This window comes from Globicephala melas, chromosome 3 (assembly GCF_963455315.2).
Source record: "Globicephala melas chromosome 3, mGloMel1.2, whole genome shotgun sequence".
Classification (NCBI taxonomy): Eukaryota; Metazoa; Chordata; class Mammalia; order Artiodactyla; family Delphinidae; genus Globicephala; species Globicephala melas.
In genome coordinates, this window is record NC_083316.1 from 72,303,370 (window position 1) to 72,318,824 (window position 15,455).

The 15,455-nt window shown below is 38.1% G+C and overlaps 1 protein-coding gene across 1 annotated transcript in view; it reads left to right on the forward strand.

Moving 5' to 3' along the window:
• ADGRV1 (adhesion G protein-coupled receptor V1) overlaps nt 1-15,455 on the forward strand; it is a 564,815-nt gene that overhangs the window by 195,350 nt on the left and 354,010 nt on the right. Inside the window, exons 62-68 of the mRNA XM_060296007.1 lie at nt 196-319; nt 7,713-7,851; nt 8,024-8,209; nt 8,477-8,709; nt 10,883-11,031; nt 12,874-13,075; nt 13,597-13,816. Of these exons, the coding sequence (XP_060151990.1) occupies nt 196-319; nt 7,713-7,851; nt 8,024-8,209; nt 8,477-8,709; nt 10,883-11,031; nt 12,874-13,075; nt 13,597-13,816 (1,253 nt within the window). The remainder of the gene's footprint in view (nt 1-195; nt 320-7,712; nt 7,852-8,023; nt 8,210-8,476; nt 8,710-10,882; nt 11,032-12,873; nt 13,076-13,596; nt 13,817-15,455) is intronic.

Below are 15,455 nucleotides of genomic sequence, written 5' to 3' on the forward strand. Positions count from 1 at the left end.
CATTTGCCTTAGTGTCTTCAATGCCTCTATGTGCTTAAATGTCTGCGCTGGTAAAATGAGGATAACTTATATGATTGTCATGAGGACTAACTCACAAGATTAGTATATGTAAAGTCCTTAGAACATTGCCAGGCATGTACTAAGTGAATCCATTTGTTTTCTACATAAGTGGTGTATATATCATCTTCAACTCAGGTAGCGCATCAATAATCATTCGAGGAGATAAGGGAGTGTCAGGAGAAGTTGGGATAGCTCCATCATCTAGGCACGTCCTCATTGGGGAACCCACGGCAAAATATAATGGTACTGCTATCATCAGGTAAGGATTTTCTAATTTTTGTTTGCCTAGGTGAGGGTTTTGAAGTTTTATTTAAATAATTAGTATTATTAATTAAATACATTGTTCTGAATACAGACATATTCTTCAGGCATTGTCTTTTTATATATTTGTAAAATCCTGTGGAGAGTAGAACATATTTTTGATAAAAACTGAAGGTATGTTTTGAGTTATCTTGATGTTAGATCCTGAGAAGTTTTCTTTTCTTTTTTTTTTACACCTTTATTGGAGTATAATTGCTTTACAATGGTGTGTTAGTTTCTGCTGTATAACAAAGTGAATCAGCTATACATACGCATATATCCCCATATCTCCTCCCACTTGTGTCTCCCTCCCACCCTCCCTATCCCACCCCTCTAGGTGGACGCAAAGCACCGAGCTGATCTCCCTGTGCTATGCGGCTGCTTCCTACTAGCTATCTGTTTTACATTTGGTAGTGTTTATATGTCCATGCCACTCTCACACGTCATCCCAGCTTACCCTTCCTACTCCCTGGGTCCTCAAGTCCGTTCTCTATATCTGCATCTTTATTCCTGTTCTACCCCTAGGTTCTTCAGAACCTTCTTTTTTTTTTTAGATTCCATATATATATATATGTGTGTGTGTGTGTGTGTGTGTGTGTGTGTGTGTGTGTGTGTGTGTGTGTGTGTGTTAGCATATGGTATTTGTTTTTCTCTTTCTGACTTACTTCACTCTGTATGACAGTCTCAAGGTCCATCCACCTCACTACAAATAACTCAATTTCGTTTCTTTTAATGGCTGAGTAATATTCCATTGTATATATGTACCACATCTTCTTTATCCATACATCTGTTGATGGACATTTAGGTTGCTTCCATGTCCTGGCTATTGTAAATAGAGCTGCAATGAACATCGTGGTGTATGACTCTTTTTGAAGTACGGTTTTCTCAGGGTATATGCTCAGTAGTGGGATTGCTGGGTCGTATGGTAGTTCTATTTTTAGTTTTTCGAGGAACCTCCATACTGTTCTCCATAGTGGCTGTATCAATTTACATTCCCACCAACAGTGCAAGAGGGTTCCTTTTCTCCACACCCTCTCTAGCATTTATTGTTTGTAGATTTTTTGATGTTGGCCATTCTGACTGGTGTGAGTTGATACCTATTGTAGTTTTGATTTGCATTTCTCTAATGATTAGTGATGTTGAGCATCCTTTCATGTGTTTGTTGGCAATCTGTATATCTTCTTGGGAGAAATGTCTGTTTAGGTCTTCTGCCCATTTTTGGATTTGGTTGATTGTTTTTTTGATATAGAGCTGCATGAGCTACTTGTGTATTTTAGATATTAATCCTTTGTCTGTTGCTTCGTTTGCAAATATTTTCTCCCATTCTGAGGGTTGTCTTTTTTTCTTGTTTATGGTTTCCTTTGCTGTGCAAAAGCTTTTAAATTTCATTAGGTACCATTTGTTTATTTTTTTTTATTTCCATTTCTCTAGGAGGTGGGTCAGAAAGGATCTTGCTGTGATTTATGTCATGCAGTGTTCTGCCTATGTTTTCCTCTAAGAGTTTTACATTTAACTCTTTAATCCATTTTGAGTTTATTTTTGTGTATGGTGTTAGAGAGTGTTCTAATTTCATTCTTTACATGTAGCTGTCCAGTTTTCCCAGCACCACTTATTGAAGAGCCTTTCTTTTTTCCATTGTATATTCTTGCCTCCTTTATCAAAAATAAGGTGACCATATGTATATGGGTTTATCTCTGGGCTTTCTATCCTGTTCCATTGATCTATATTTCTGTTTTTGTGGCACTACCATACTGTCTTGATTACTGAAGCTTTGTAGTATAGTCTGAAGTCCAGAACCTGTTTCCTCCAGCTCTTTTATCTTTCACAAGATTGTTTTGGCCATTTGGGCACTGTTGTGTCTCCATACAAATTCTAAGATTTTTTTGTTCTACTTCTGTAAAAAGTGCCATTTGTAATTTGATAGGGATTGCATTGAATCTGTAGACTGCTTTGTGTTGTATAGTCATTTTTGCAATTGTTGCTTCTTCCAATCCAAGAACATGGTATATCTCTCCATCTGTTTATATCATCTTTAATTTCTTTCATCAGTGTTTTATAGTTTTCTGCATACATGTCTTTTGTCTCCCTTGGTAGGTTTATTCCTAAGTATTTTATTCTTTTTAATGCAGTGGTAAATGGGAGTGTTTCCTTAAACACTTAAAGAGAGTCTCTTTCAGATTTTTCAGATTTTTCAGATTTTCCTTAAAGAGTGTCTCTTTCAGATTTTTCATCATTAGTGTATAGGAATGCTAGAAATTTCTGTGCATTAATTTTGTATCCTGCTACTTTAACAAATCCATTGATTAGCTCTAGTAGTTTTCTGGCGGCATCTTTAGGATTCTCTATGTATACTATCATGTTGTCTGTAAACAGTGACAGTTTTACTTCTCCTTTTCCAATTTGTATTCCTTTTATTTCTTTTTCTTCTCTGTTTGCCATGGCTAGGACTTCCAAAACTATATTGAATAATAGTGGTGAGAGTGGATATCCTTGTCATGTTCTTGATCTTAGAGGAAATGCTTTCAGTTTTTCACCATTGAGAATGATGCTTGCTGTGGGTTTGTAGTATATGGCCTTTATTATGTTGTGGTAGGTTCCCTCTATGCCCACTTTCTGGAGACTTTTTATCATAACTGGGTGTTGAATTTTGTCAAAAGCTTTTTCTGCATCTATTTTGATGGTCATATGGTATTATTCTTCAGTTTGTTAACATGGTGTTTCATATTGATTGATTTGCATGTATTGAAGAATCCTTGCGTCCCTGGGATAAATCCCACTTGATCATGGTGTATGATCCTTTTAATGTGTTGTTGGATTCTGTTTGATAGTATTTTGTTGAGGATTTTTGCATCTATATTCATCAGTGATATTGGTCTGTAATTTTCTTTTTCTGTAGTATCTTTGTCTGGTTTTGGTATCAGGGTGATGGTGGCCTCATAGAATGAGTTTGGGAGTGTTCCTTCCTCCACAATTTTTTGGAAGAGTTTGAGAAGGATGGGTGTTAGCTTTTCTCTAAATGTTTGATAGAATTCACCTGTGAAGCTATCTTGTCCTGGACTTTTGTTTGTTGGAAGATTTTTAATAACAGTTTCAATTTCATTACTTGTGATTGGTCTGTTCATATTTTCTATTTCTTCCTGGTTCAGTCTTGGAAAGTTATACCTTTCTAAGAATTTGTCCATTTCTTCCAGGTTGTTCATTTTGTTGGCATAGAGTTGCTTGTCGTAGTCTCTTAGGATGCTTTGTATTTCTTCAGTGTCTGTTGTAACTTCTCTTTTTTCAGTTCTAATTTTATTGATTTGAGTCCTCTCCCTTGTTTTCTTTCTTTTTTTTTTTTTTTTTGCGGTATGCGGGCCTCTCTGTTGTGGCCTCTCCTGTTGCGGAGCACAGGCTCCGGACGCGCAGGCTCAGCGGCCATAGCTCGTCGGCCTAGCCGCTCCGCGGCACGTGGGATCTTCCCGGACCGGGGCACGAACCCGTGTCCCCTGCATCGGCAGGCGGACTCTCAACCACTGCGCCACCAGGGAAGCCCCCCCTTGTTTTCTTGATGAGTCTGGCTAATGGTTTATCAATTTTGTTTATCTTCTCAAAGAACCAGCTTTTAGTTTTATTGATCTTTGCTATTGTCGTCTTTGTTTCTATTTCATTTATTTCTGCTCTGATCTGTATGATTTCTTTCTTTCTACTAACTTTGGGTTTTGTTTGTTCTTCTTTCTCTAATTCCTTTAGGTGTAAGGTTAGATTGTTTATTTGAAATTTTCTTGTTTCTTGTGGTAGGCTTGTAATGCTATAAACTTCCCTCTTAGAACTGTTTTTGCTGCATCCAACAGGTTTTGGATTGTCATGTTTTCATTGTCATTTCTGTCTAGGTGTTTTTTGATTTCCTGTTTGATTTCTTCAGTATCTCTTGGCTATTTAGTAACATATTGATTAGCCTCCATGTGTTTGTGTTTCTCATGTTTTTTTCCCTGTAATTGATTTCTAATCTCATAGCGTTGTGGCCAGAAAAGATGCTTGATATGATTTCAGTTTTCTTAAATTTTCTGTGGCTTGATTTGTGACCCAAGATGTGATCTATCCTGGAGAATGTTCTCTGCACATTTGAGAAGAAAGTGTAATCTGCTGGTTTTGGATGGAATGTCCTATAAATATCAATTAAGTCCATCTTGTTTAATGTATCATTAACAGCTTGTGTTTCCTTGTTTACTTTCATTTTGGATGTTCTGTCCATTGGTGAGAGTGGGGTGTTAAAGTCCCCTACTATGATTGTGTTACTGTCGATTCCCCCTTTTATTTCTGTTAGTATTTGTCTTATGTATTGAGGTGCTTCTATGTTGGGTGCATGAATATTTACAATTGTTATATCTTCTTGGTTTGCTCCCTTGATCATTATGTAGTGTCCTTCTTCGTCTCTTGTAATAGTCTTTGTTTTAAAGTCTATTTTGTCTGATATGAGAATTGGTGACTCCAGCTTTCTTTTGATTTCCATTTGCATGGAATATCTTTTTCCATCCCCTCACTTTCAGTCTGTATGTTTTCCTAGGTCTGAAGTGGGTATCTTGTAGACAGCGTATGTATGGGTCTTGTTTTTGTATCCATTCAGCCAGTCTATGTCTTTTGGTTGGAGCATTTAATCCTTTTACTTTTAAGGTACTTATCAATATGTATGTTCCAATTACCATTTTCTTAATTGTTTTGGGTTTGTTATTGTAAGTCTTTTCCTTCTCTTGTGTTTCCTGCATAGAGAAGTTCCTTTGCATTTTTTGTAGAACTGGTTTGGTGGTGCTGAATTGTCTTAGCTTTTGCTTATCTGTAAAGATTTTAATTTCTCCATCGAATCTGAGTGAGATCCTTGCTCGGTAGAGTAATCTTGGTTGTAGGCTATTCCCTTTCATCACTTTAAATATGTCCTGCCACTCCCTTCTGTCATGCAGAGTTTCTGTTGAAAGATCTGCTGTTAACCTTATGGGGATTCCCTTGTGTGTGAATTGTTGCTTTTCCCTTGCTGCTTTTAATATTTTTTCTTTGTATTTAATTTTTGATAGTTTTATTAATATGTGTCTTGGCGTGTTTCTCCTTGGATTTGTCTTGTATGGGACTCTCTGCGCTTACTGGACTTGATTGACTATTTCTTTCCCCGTATTGGGGAAGTTTTCAACTATAATCTCTTCAAATATTTCTCAGTCCCTTATTTTTTCTCTTCTTCCTCTGGGACCCCTAGAATTTGAATGTTGGTGCGTTTAATGTTGTCCCAGAGATCTCTGAGACTGTTCTCAATTCTTTTCAATCTTTTTCTTTATTCTGCTCTGCGGTAGTTATTTCCACTATGTAGAATGTTCCTCTACCTCAGTTATTCTGCCCTTGATTCCTTCTAGTGTATTTTTTGATTAACTATTTCCTTTCCCATATTAGGGAAGTTTTCAACTATTATCTCTTCAAATATTTTCTCAGTCCCTTTCTTTTCCTCTTCTTCTTCTGGGACCCCTATAATTTGAATGTTGGTGCATTTAATGTTGTCCCAGAGGTCTCTGAGACTCTCCTCTGTTCTTTTCATTATTTTTTCCTTATTCTGCCCTGCAGTAGTTATTTCCACTATTTTATCTACCAGGTCACTTATCCGTTCTTCTGCCTCAGTTATTCTGCTATTGATCCCTTCTAGAGAATTTTTAATTTCAATTATTGTGTTCTTCATCATTGTTTGTTTGCTCTTTAGTTCTTCTAGGTCCTTGTTAAACGTTTCTTATATTTTCTCCATTCTATTTCCAAGATTTTGGATCATCTTTACTATCATTATTCTGAATTCTTTTTCAGGTAGCCTGCCTATTTCCTCTTTATTTATTAGGTCTGGTGGGTTTTTACCTTGCTCCATTCATATGCTGTGTGTTTCTCTCTCTTCTTATTTTGCTTAACTTACTGTGTTTGGGGTCTCCTTTTCGCAGGCTGCAGGTTCGTAGTTCCCGTTGTTTTTGGTGTCTGCCCCCAGTGGCTAAGGTTGGTTCAGTGGGTTGTGTAGGCTTCCTGGTGGAGGGGACTAGTGCCTGTGTTCTGGTGGATGAGGCTGGATCTTGTCTTTCTGGTGGGCAGGACCACGTCTGATGGTTTGTTTTGGGGTGTCTGTGACCTTATTATGAGTTTAGGCAGCGTCTCTCCTAATGGATGGGGTTGTGTTCCTGTCTTGCTAGTTGTATGGCATAGGGTGTCCAGCACTGTAGCTTGCTGGTCGATGAGTGGAGCTGGTTCTTAGCATTGAAATGGATGGAGATCTCTGGGAGAGCTTTCGCCGTTTGATATTACATGAGGTCAGGAGGTCTCTGGTGGACCGGTGTCCTGAACTCGGCTCTCCCACCTCAGAGGCTCAGGCCTGACACCCGGCTGGAGCACCAAGACCCTGTCAACCACACAGCTTTTTTAAAAAATGCTACTTTAAGGTCCCTCTACCTCTTTCTTTGTGGAATGGGAGTGTGTACCTTCTGCCTTCAGCCTTGGACCTGTTAGTGTTGGAGGGTCTCCTGCAGAGGTGGAGGGGTGGCTGTGGCTCCCCGTGGGGACAAAGACACTTGCAGCAGCAATTCTGGGTAGTACTCCTTGGTGTGAGCCCTCCCAGAGTCCACCATTGTCCCCACCGAAGAGCTGGGTAGGCCATGAGAAGGTTTCTGACTGTTCTTTAGATTATTTGCACAACCCCATGCCAAGGAGAGCACACTGAGTAACATCAAGAGATCTGTGCTTTCAGCCCTGTTCTGTCACTAACCACGTAAAATAGGAGTTACTTCATCTCTGTAAGCTTGTGTGCCTCAGCTCCAGAATCATCCCTTAAAAAATCATCTGGATCAAAGATTTGATGATTCTGATTGTTCTAAAATTAGGACCTATTATTTAACTAGGGTAGTATGATCATAGGCAGTTTTGTTTATCATAAATTTTCTCATGAGGAGTGAGATAGCAGTTATCAATAAAGTAGCTGAATTTGTGTCAAAACTTTATCTTTTTGGTAGTTTTTTCATTAGCACTGCATGTGTGAAGTGTTTACTGTTCTTTATTCGTATTTTGTATCTTGTGTAGTAAGTGGAATGTCCATACGTACTTTTTTTTTATTCCTTTAAACCTTCTACTTTTAGTGTTCTGCTTTTCCTAGTATTCTTGTCAAGCAGATTTACACAAGCTCAGTATTTTGGGTGTTACTGTCTTGGAATTAAAAGACTTTTTTTGCTTTATAGTTGATAGATAGGGTTATTGAAATTCATAATATTCTTGAAATAATTGAAAATTGTTTATTTTTGAAGGATAGAGCAAATATTTAGGAAAAGCTCTTTTCAATAAAAAATGAAATATACATTTGTGTGTTGTTATAGCCTCGTTCGTGGCCCAGCGATTTCTGGGGAGGTCACAGTGTACTGGAGGATATTCCCTCCTTCCATGGGGGAATTTGCTGAAACTTCAGGAAAACTAACAATGCGAGATGGACAGTCTGCGGCAATTGTAGTGTTACAGGTATCAGTATTACTGATTGCTGTTATGCCCTTTGCTGTGTGTGTGTGTGGTTGGGGGGTGGGGTGGTGGGAGGTGGTCAGTATTAGAGAGTTCATTGTTTTGCTTATATGATAGATATATTTTTTTAAATGTTCAGATTCTGCTGCTCATGGCTCTTTCTGTCCTTCTCTAGGCTTTGAATGATGACATTCCCGAGGAAAAGTGTTTCTATGAGTTTCAGCTCACTGGAGTCAGCGACGGGGGTGTATGGCGTGAAGCCAGCAGCATTGCCAACATCACAGTGGTGGCTAGTGACTTTCCCTATGGACGATTCGCCTTTTCACAAGAACAACTTCGAGTGTCAGAGGAAGTGCAAAAGGTGGAGCATGAAATGCTTAAAATGTTAAATATCATTTTTAGTTTTTATATCGTGAGTGATCTTTAAAATGTGTTTCTCTGTTCATATTCCAAAGTGTTCACAAACTGATTAATGTGTTCCTGATATCATTTTAACATAGAATTTATATACTTTGATACATTTACGTGTAACTTCGACATAATCCTGGTAAATAGGATTAGAGACACTCAAAATTAAGTCTTGTCTGGTAGAGTACTCATCCAAAATAAAAAACTGCTTCTTGCATAGGTTAACCTCACAATCATCCGTTCGGGTGGCTCTTTTGGCCCCGTGAGGCTCTGGTTTGAGGCTGTGAGTGGGACAGCTGAGGCCGGCGTGGATTTCATCCCTCCACCAGGGCAGCTCCTCTTTGAAGCGAGGGAGACGGTGAAAAGTGTGCACATTGAAATCCTTGATGACAACCTTCCTGAAGGCCCTGAGGAATTTTCCCTAGTGATTACAAAGGTGGAACTCCTGGGAAGGTAAAGTAAAAGAGAAAAATAGGAAAAAGGAAACAAAACAGAGAGAAAGGATGAGTGAAAGCTAGGTTGTGCAGGGATTAATACTGAACTGACTGTAAAACAGTCTTCCCCTGCTTTGTCTCACATTTATGTGACACTAGACCAGGACAGTGGTGGCAAAGACTGTTAATTATACAATGTTCTAAATAAAATTTTTTCCTGAAAGTTGAAAGTATGTGTTTCTGTTGTGTGAAGTCACTCTGGGCAGCAGGGGAATTGAACATGGTGTGGACTTGTAGTAATTTGGTGAGGAGAGAGAGGAGCTGTTCTCTAGGTCAAAGGTCAGCTGGTGGGACAGATTTTGGTTCCTCCATCTCTGTCTCTACACCAGGGAACAGGCTGGACTGAGAGATTTCTTTCCTTGATGTCTCTGAAGGCTGTACAATATTGTCTTCTTTGTGATGAATGAGGTAGATGTTTGCCCAATGGCATTTTTAAAGCAGGGGAGAAAATTTTGAGTAAAAGATGGTTGGTAGTTAATGCACCATGTTTTCACTGAAAATCAAGAGTTAACCATATTGAGTCCCTCTCATTCTCTGATTTAGTGCAGTGACTTGATTAACAAGGGTGGGAAACACATGTTACATGATGAAATAGATGGAATACCTACAGGTTAAGTGGCTCAAGAAGCACCTCTGTACCTATGGCTTACATACAACCTTCAACTGGAATAATGTTTGCACTTAGATATGTCCTAAAGGAAGTTTACTTGTGCATGCAATGAAAATGCTTTTGCATTTGTGATATTAATGCAATGCTTTAAAGCTTTTTTTAACTAAAATATTTCACTGAATGACTTAGGCAGAGTGTATCTCATTCCCCTGGGAAAAATTATTGTGGGCTCACTAACACTTCAACTCTTAAATTTCCCAGGTATGATTCTGTGTCTGACGATGGGAATGAATTTGTACTTATATTAAATGTATTAAAACTTGAGATGGTCACTGACTGTTTTAATTGAGTGAGTGAAGTTTGGTAAATGTAGCTCATTATGTGTGAGATTATATCTGTGTTTTTGACTAAGTGGGGCTTGAGGCATTTGTCCTCGCTGCTGCCCTTTAAAAAAGGCAATTCCTACTTAAGCTTAATTCTGAGGAAACAAGTTTTCCTTCCAGATAAATTTCTAGGCTTCCTTTGATCTGAAAAGGAGAGTAGTATAAACCCAGTTTGCCTAGTTGCTAGAAAGTTTACTGCCTTGATACTCAGTTACGGTAAGCAGCTAAACCATGATCCATCTCAGACTACTGATAACGGTTTCTCTTATCATTTAATGTTTTAACCCCCAGTTTTCTAATTTTGTCTTGTATATAATCTAATTAATGAGCGTTCAACCTTTCCAAACTGGGTAGGTTAAAAATACTAGGTAAATAGAATTTGGGAATTGAAGGAAGGACTAAAATGGTTTAGTGCCATCTTTTTTGGTAGCTTCAGGAATTAAAGTGATGTAAAACCCAGGAAGTCAAAACTTTTCTTTGATGGGAGTAATAGCAATCTGTAAAAGAGACTTTCTCAGCAGAAATACATTGCTAGACAAGTAAGCTACCATCTGTATGAAAGAATAGAGGCATTGATTTAATTGATATTCACAGAAACTGGAATCTTTTCTTGAATCTTGATGGTTTAGCTTAAAATTTCTTTAGTGGCATGACACTCATTATATCCTTAAAGTAACTCTCTCTTCCATAAAAAAAATAAATAAATAAAGTAATCCTCTCAACCTAACACTGTAGATCTCTAACCAAGCTGGTTTCCATCTTTGAGTGCACTACAATTTAATGTACATTCCCTTCCGTGACCCATTACTGTAGTATGTGTTCAGCAGTACATTCCTAGCCCCAGAGGTTCATTTTCCAACTTCTTCCCAATTTCCTAATAGTTTTATTATCTTTTCCTATTGCCTAAGTTTAATAACTTTATATGAGTTTTGGTTTTATGCAGGCGGTGATAATTGGGAACAGCACAGAAATATATTTCAAACATCATTTCAGAAAAGAAAAGTATTTTCGTGTTGGGATCTTTAAAAGGATGAAAAAGCTTAATAGGACTAAATTATAGGAGCTAATAGGACCCTTCTTCAATTCATGCTAAACAATTATACTCAATTTATTTTATTTATTTTTTATGACTCTGAAAGGGGGTATGATTTTACCATCCAAGAAAATGGACTTCAGGTGGATCAGCCTCCTGAAATAGGAGACATCTCCATCGTCCGAATCATCATAATGAAAAATGATAATGCAGAGGGAATCATTGAATTTGACCCAAGTTATACTGACTTTGAAGGTAGGTTCAGTAACGTTACTTATAAATTTGCCACCAATTTCTGAATTAGAGTACCTCAGCACGACATTGTCAGTTTGAATTGCTGTATGCAAATTTTCCTGATTTGGGGTGTGTGCATGTGTGTGTGCGTGCGTGTGTGTGTGTGCGTGCGTGTGTGTGTGTACACATATATACACCTTTGTATGTATTTATATATGCCTTTATATATATTTACATATTTATTTTAAAAATATATTTTGAGTTACCTTTGGGCAGTCTTGAATCTCACTTTTGTATGGCAAAGTGGAATGGTTGGGAATAAGGCATTTAGAGAAATTATGTTTAACTTTAAGATTGTTGAAATGTTTATATTTCGAACACTTATATTTCTAATTTATGTAATGCTTAATTTCCTTTGTGATTAGAAATCAGTGAATATTCACTTCCTAATGAATAATCACCTTTGAAATATTTTACTGGACCGCAGGTGCAAGTAGTATCTGGACTCCTAATCATGCTTTCTTGAAACAGTATCTAATAGCAGCTTGCCTTATCTTGCCAATTCTCCCCTCTTGTAGAAGCAGAATGCAGAATATATGGTTATATTTCCTCCTGGTAGAAGGAGGTGGCTGCTTTTTCTGATTTTATTCAAAAGCAGAATATGAATATACCTTTCAAAATAAACATGGTATCTTCTTGTTGCAATTAATTTATTGGCTTCATTGCCTCCGTGAAATTCTTTCATTATCTAGCCATTTTTTAAGTTCATCAGAAATCACTTTAGGAGTTGATTTGTATTGACTTCATGGGTAAAGTCCTGGAAAACATCACCATTTTGTGAACTTCAGTCTACAGCAAGTAAAAAAAGGCTGCATTTTTATACCAGCAGAAAAATGGGACTTGGATCTTTTTTGTTCACTGATTTCTGTTTGATTCACTATCTTTGGGGATATTTGGGACAATGCATTTATAATTACAATGTAAGTTCAGTACTATTTAGCTCTGGCTAGTGTGAACTCTATTAAATGATATTTTAATATACATATGTTAGCATAGCTGAAGAAGAAATAAAATATGAATAGAAATTTTAAGTTGAAATCAAGCACTGAGGAAACATTTTCAGATTTACAAGGAGATTTCATAGGAACTGAAAATGTAACAGAATCATCTTTATATCTGGAGTTTTCAAACACTTATATGATATAAATAACATACACCTTATTTTTTATATTACTGATGTTTCAGTTAAATATGCAGAAACAATCCAGAACGGTTTCCTTTTTTTTTTTTTGCGGTACGCAGGCCTTTCACTGTTGTGGCCTCTCCCTTTGCGGAGCACAGGCTCCGGACGCGCAGGCTCAGCAGCCATGGCTCACGGGCCCAGCCACTCCGTGGCATGTGGGATCTTCCCGGACCGGGGCACGAACCCGTGTCCCCTGCATCAGCAGGCGGACTCTCAACCACTGCGCCACCAGGGAAGCCCCCCAGAATGGTTTCCTTTGAGTACACATATTTTAAGTGTTTTTTGTGCTCATCTAGCATTGTCAAAAAAGCAAGGGTTATTTATTTATATGTGGCACACAGAGAAAGAATGGCTATGCTAATGATTAAATCGATTATTTAAATTCTAACTTACACTGCTCACTATAATTTTCAACTTGTGACATACTGTAGTTCTCCTAAAAAAAAAAAATAAGTCATGACATTTTCACTAATTGTTTTTTAAAGCAATAAATGAACTGTGGAAGAATTGAGTGCTTGTGTTGTACTGTTATATTTAATTGTCATGTTTGATTTGACTGAATCTTATAAAAGTCACTTGCTTTGTCTGGCGTACCAATTAATTTCAAACTCCTGTTACAGTGGAGGAGGACGTAGGGATGATCATGATTCCAGTGGTGAGGCTTCATGGCACTTACGGCCGTGTGACAGCTGATGTCATCTCTCAGAGCTCTTCTGCAGTTCCTGGTGGTGTTGATTATGTACTGCATGGTAGTTCAGTCACCTTTCAGCATGGGCAGAGCTTAAGTTTTATAAATGTTTCCATCATTGATGACAATGAAAGGTAAAACTACTTAGTGATATTGGAAATAACATGGGCATATGTAAAGCATGAGTATTGTGCTCCAGTCCTTACCTATGTTTTGCACTGATAATAGAATTTTAGATTATACTTGTACCCATTGAAAAATGAGTGAGAAACTTTAGGAGGTGCTGAGATAGGGAAAAAGGGATTGGGAGTCCATTGTGATTGTGCCTCACTTTTTCTCAAACAGAAGAAGAAATAATAATTTTTATTCTTCTAGATTTGAAAAGTCTAATCAGAATGTGGAAACATCCTGCAGATCACTTCCTTAATGCATTAATCAATTAAAAAGAGGGGAAGAAAGTCTAATAACTATCCCAGTTTATGTAATATTGAAGTGATCATTTGTGCTTTTAGCTAAGCACCCTCTTCTTACCACTTGGTGTGTGACTACTGTGCCTTGAATATGTATGACCAATTTTGAAAATGACTAGTTATTTGGATTTTAGAAGCATTTTAATATGTTTAGACTCACAGAATTGCTCCTTCTTGCTATGCAGCGAATTTGAGGAGCCCATTGAAATCCTGCTCATTGGAGCTACTGGTGGAGCGGTCCTTGGGCGCCACCTAGTGTGCAGAATCACGATTGCCAAGAGTGACTCTCCCTTTGGTGTAGTAAGATTTCTCAATCAAAGCAAAATTTCTATTCCTAATCCCAATTCTACAATGATTTTACCCTTGATGCTGGAGCGGACTGGAGGACTCTTGGGAGAGATTCAGGTAGAGTTATTTTTCCCATGATTTAAAAAATAATTTGGATTGATAGATATGCTGTTGGATTTTCTTATTCCTCAAATATAGTCATTTATTTATTCACAGTCAGTAATACTTATTAATTACCTAGTAGGTATAAAGCAGCTTCTAAAATCCTTTGAAGTACATAAAAATGCATAAGGCATATAGCTGTCCTCAGGACACTCTTGAGAGAAAGTTAAAAATTAAATGAAGGATTCTGGTAAAAGTCAACAAGTATTTGTAGAGGGCTTTCCATGTATCAGACCCTGTTATAGGCCCTGAGAACGCACTGGTGAACAAGACAGACTTCATCTCTGTTCTCATAAAGTTTTCAAACAATAAACAAAAAAATGAAAAGAAAATGATCTGATAACACTAAGTTTTTTGCAGGAATGTAAAATCAGGAGACACGATCATAAGTGACCTGCTGGCCACTGTTGATTGGATGGTAAGGGTGTGATATTAAAGCTGAAAGATGATAAGAAAGAGGTGCTCAAGTAATTGTTAGAGGGATGAGCATTTGGGCAGAGGGATTAGCTAGTGCAGATCTACAAACTTGGCATGTTTGCGGTATGCAGAGGTCCATGTGGTGGATGGGCTTGGAAATGAAGGGGTAACAGCACAAGATAGATCAGAGGGGCCAGTAGGTGTTTGGCCACAGAGAACTTTCTAAGCCAGGTTAAAGATGATGAGTCTAAGTGCAAATAGGATGCCATTAGAGAGTTTTAAGCAGGGGAATGATGTCAGTGTCACCAGGTTGTCAGCTCATTTATAACTGCTGTGAGGAAAATGGGTTGTCAAGAAGCCAGAGTAGAAGCAGGGAGAGCAGTTAGAAGGCTCTTGCCCTCTATAGCCCAGGGCAGAGCTGACGATGGCTCAGACAAGGGTGGAGATGGAGCTGGCCAGATGAGAATGGGCATCGAGTATGTTTTGGAGGAAAAATTCACTGGGCTTGTAGAGGGGAAGAGAGTAATCAAGGATAACTGCTAGAATTTTAGTTGAGCAACTGGTTAAATTGTAGTGCTGTTTACGGAGATGCCGAAGCTTGGGGGGAAAAGCAAGAGTTCTGTTTTGGCCTTGTTGATTTGAGGTAGCTACTAGACATCCCAGTGGAGGGGCAGGTAGGCAGGGGGAAGTTCGAGTGTGGGTTGTGGGGAGGTCAGGACTGCACACAGATTCAAAAGATGTTGACACACCTGGAGGCATTTGAAACTCTGTGGCCTAAGGAGTGTAGACAGGGATGTAAGGGGTATAGACCCAAGCGCGGGCTCCCAACATTGAGGGATCTGAGGAGGGAGAGCCAGCCAAAAAGATTGAGAAGTAAAGAAGGAAAACTAAGAAGGTATGTGTTATGTGAGTAACATGTAAGCCAAGGAAGACAGGACACAGTGTTTCAAGAAAAAGAAGCGGTCAGCTGTGTCCAATGCTGATGAAAGAAGCAAAGAGAAGTGCCCAGTTTTCTTTCTTTATGCATATGAAAAGAATACAATTTTAAATTATAGAAACTTTAAAAAATGCATTTGTTGCAATATAAAATTTTTGTTTCTTGTAACAATTTATGAAAATTTCTGTTCCTCTTACACTAGGAATTTAAGTATATTTATTGCTGCACGCCCAGCAGACC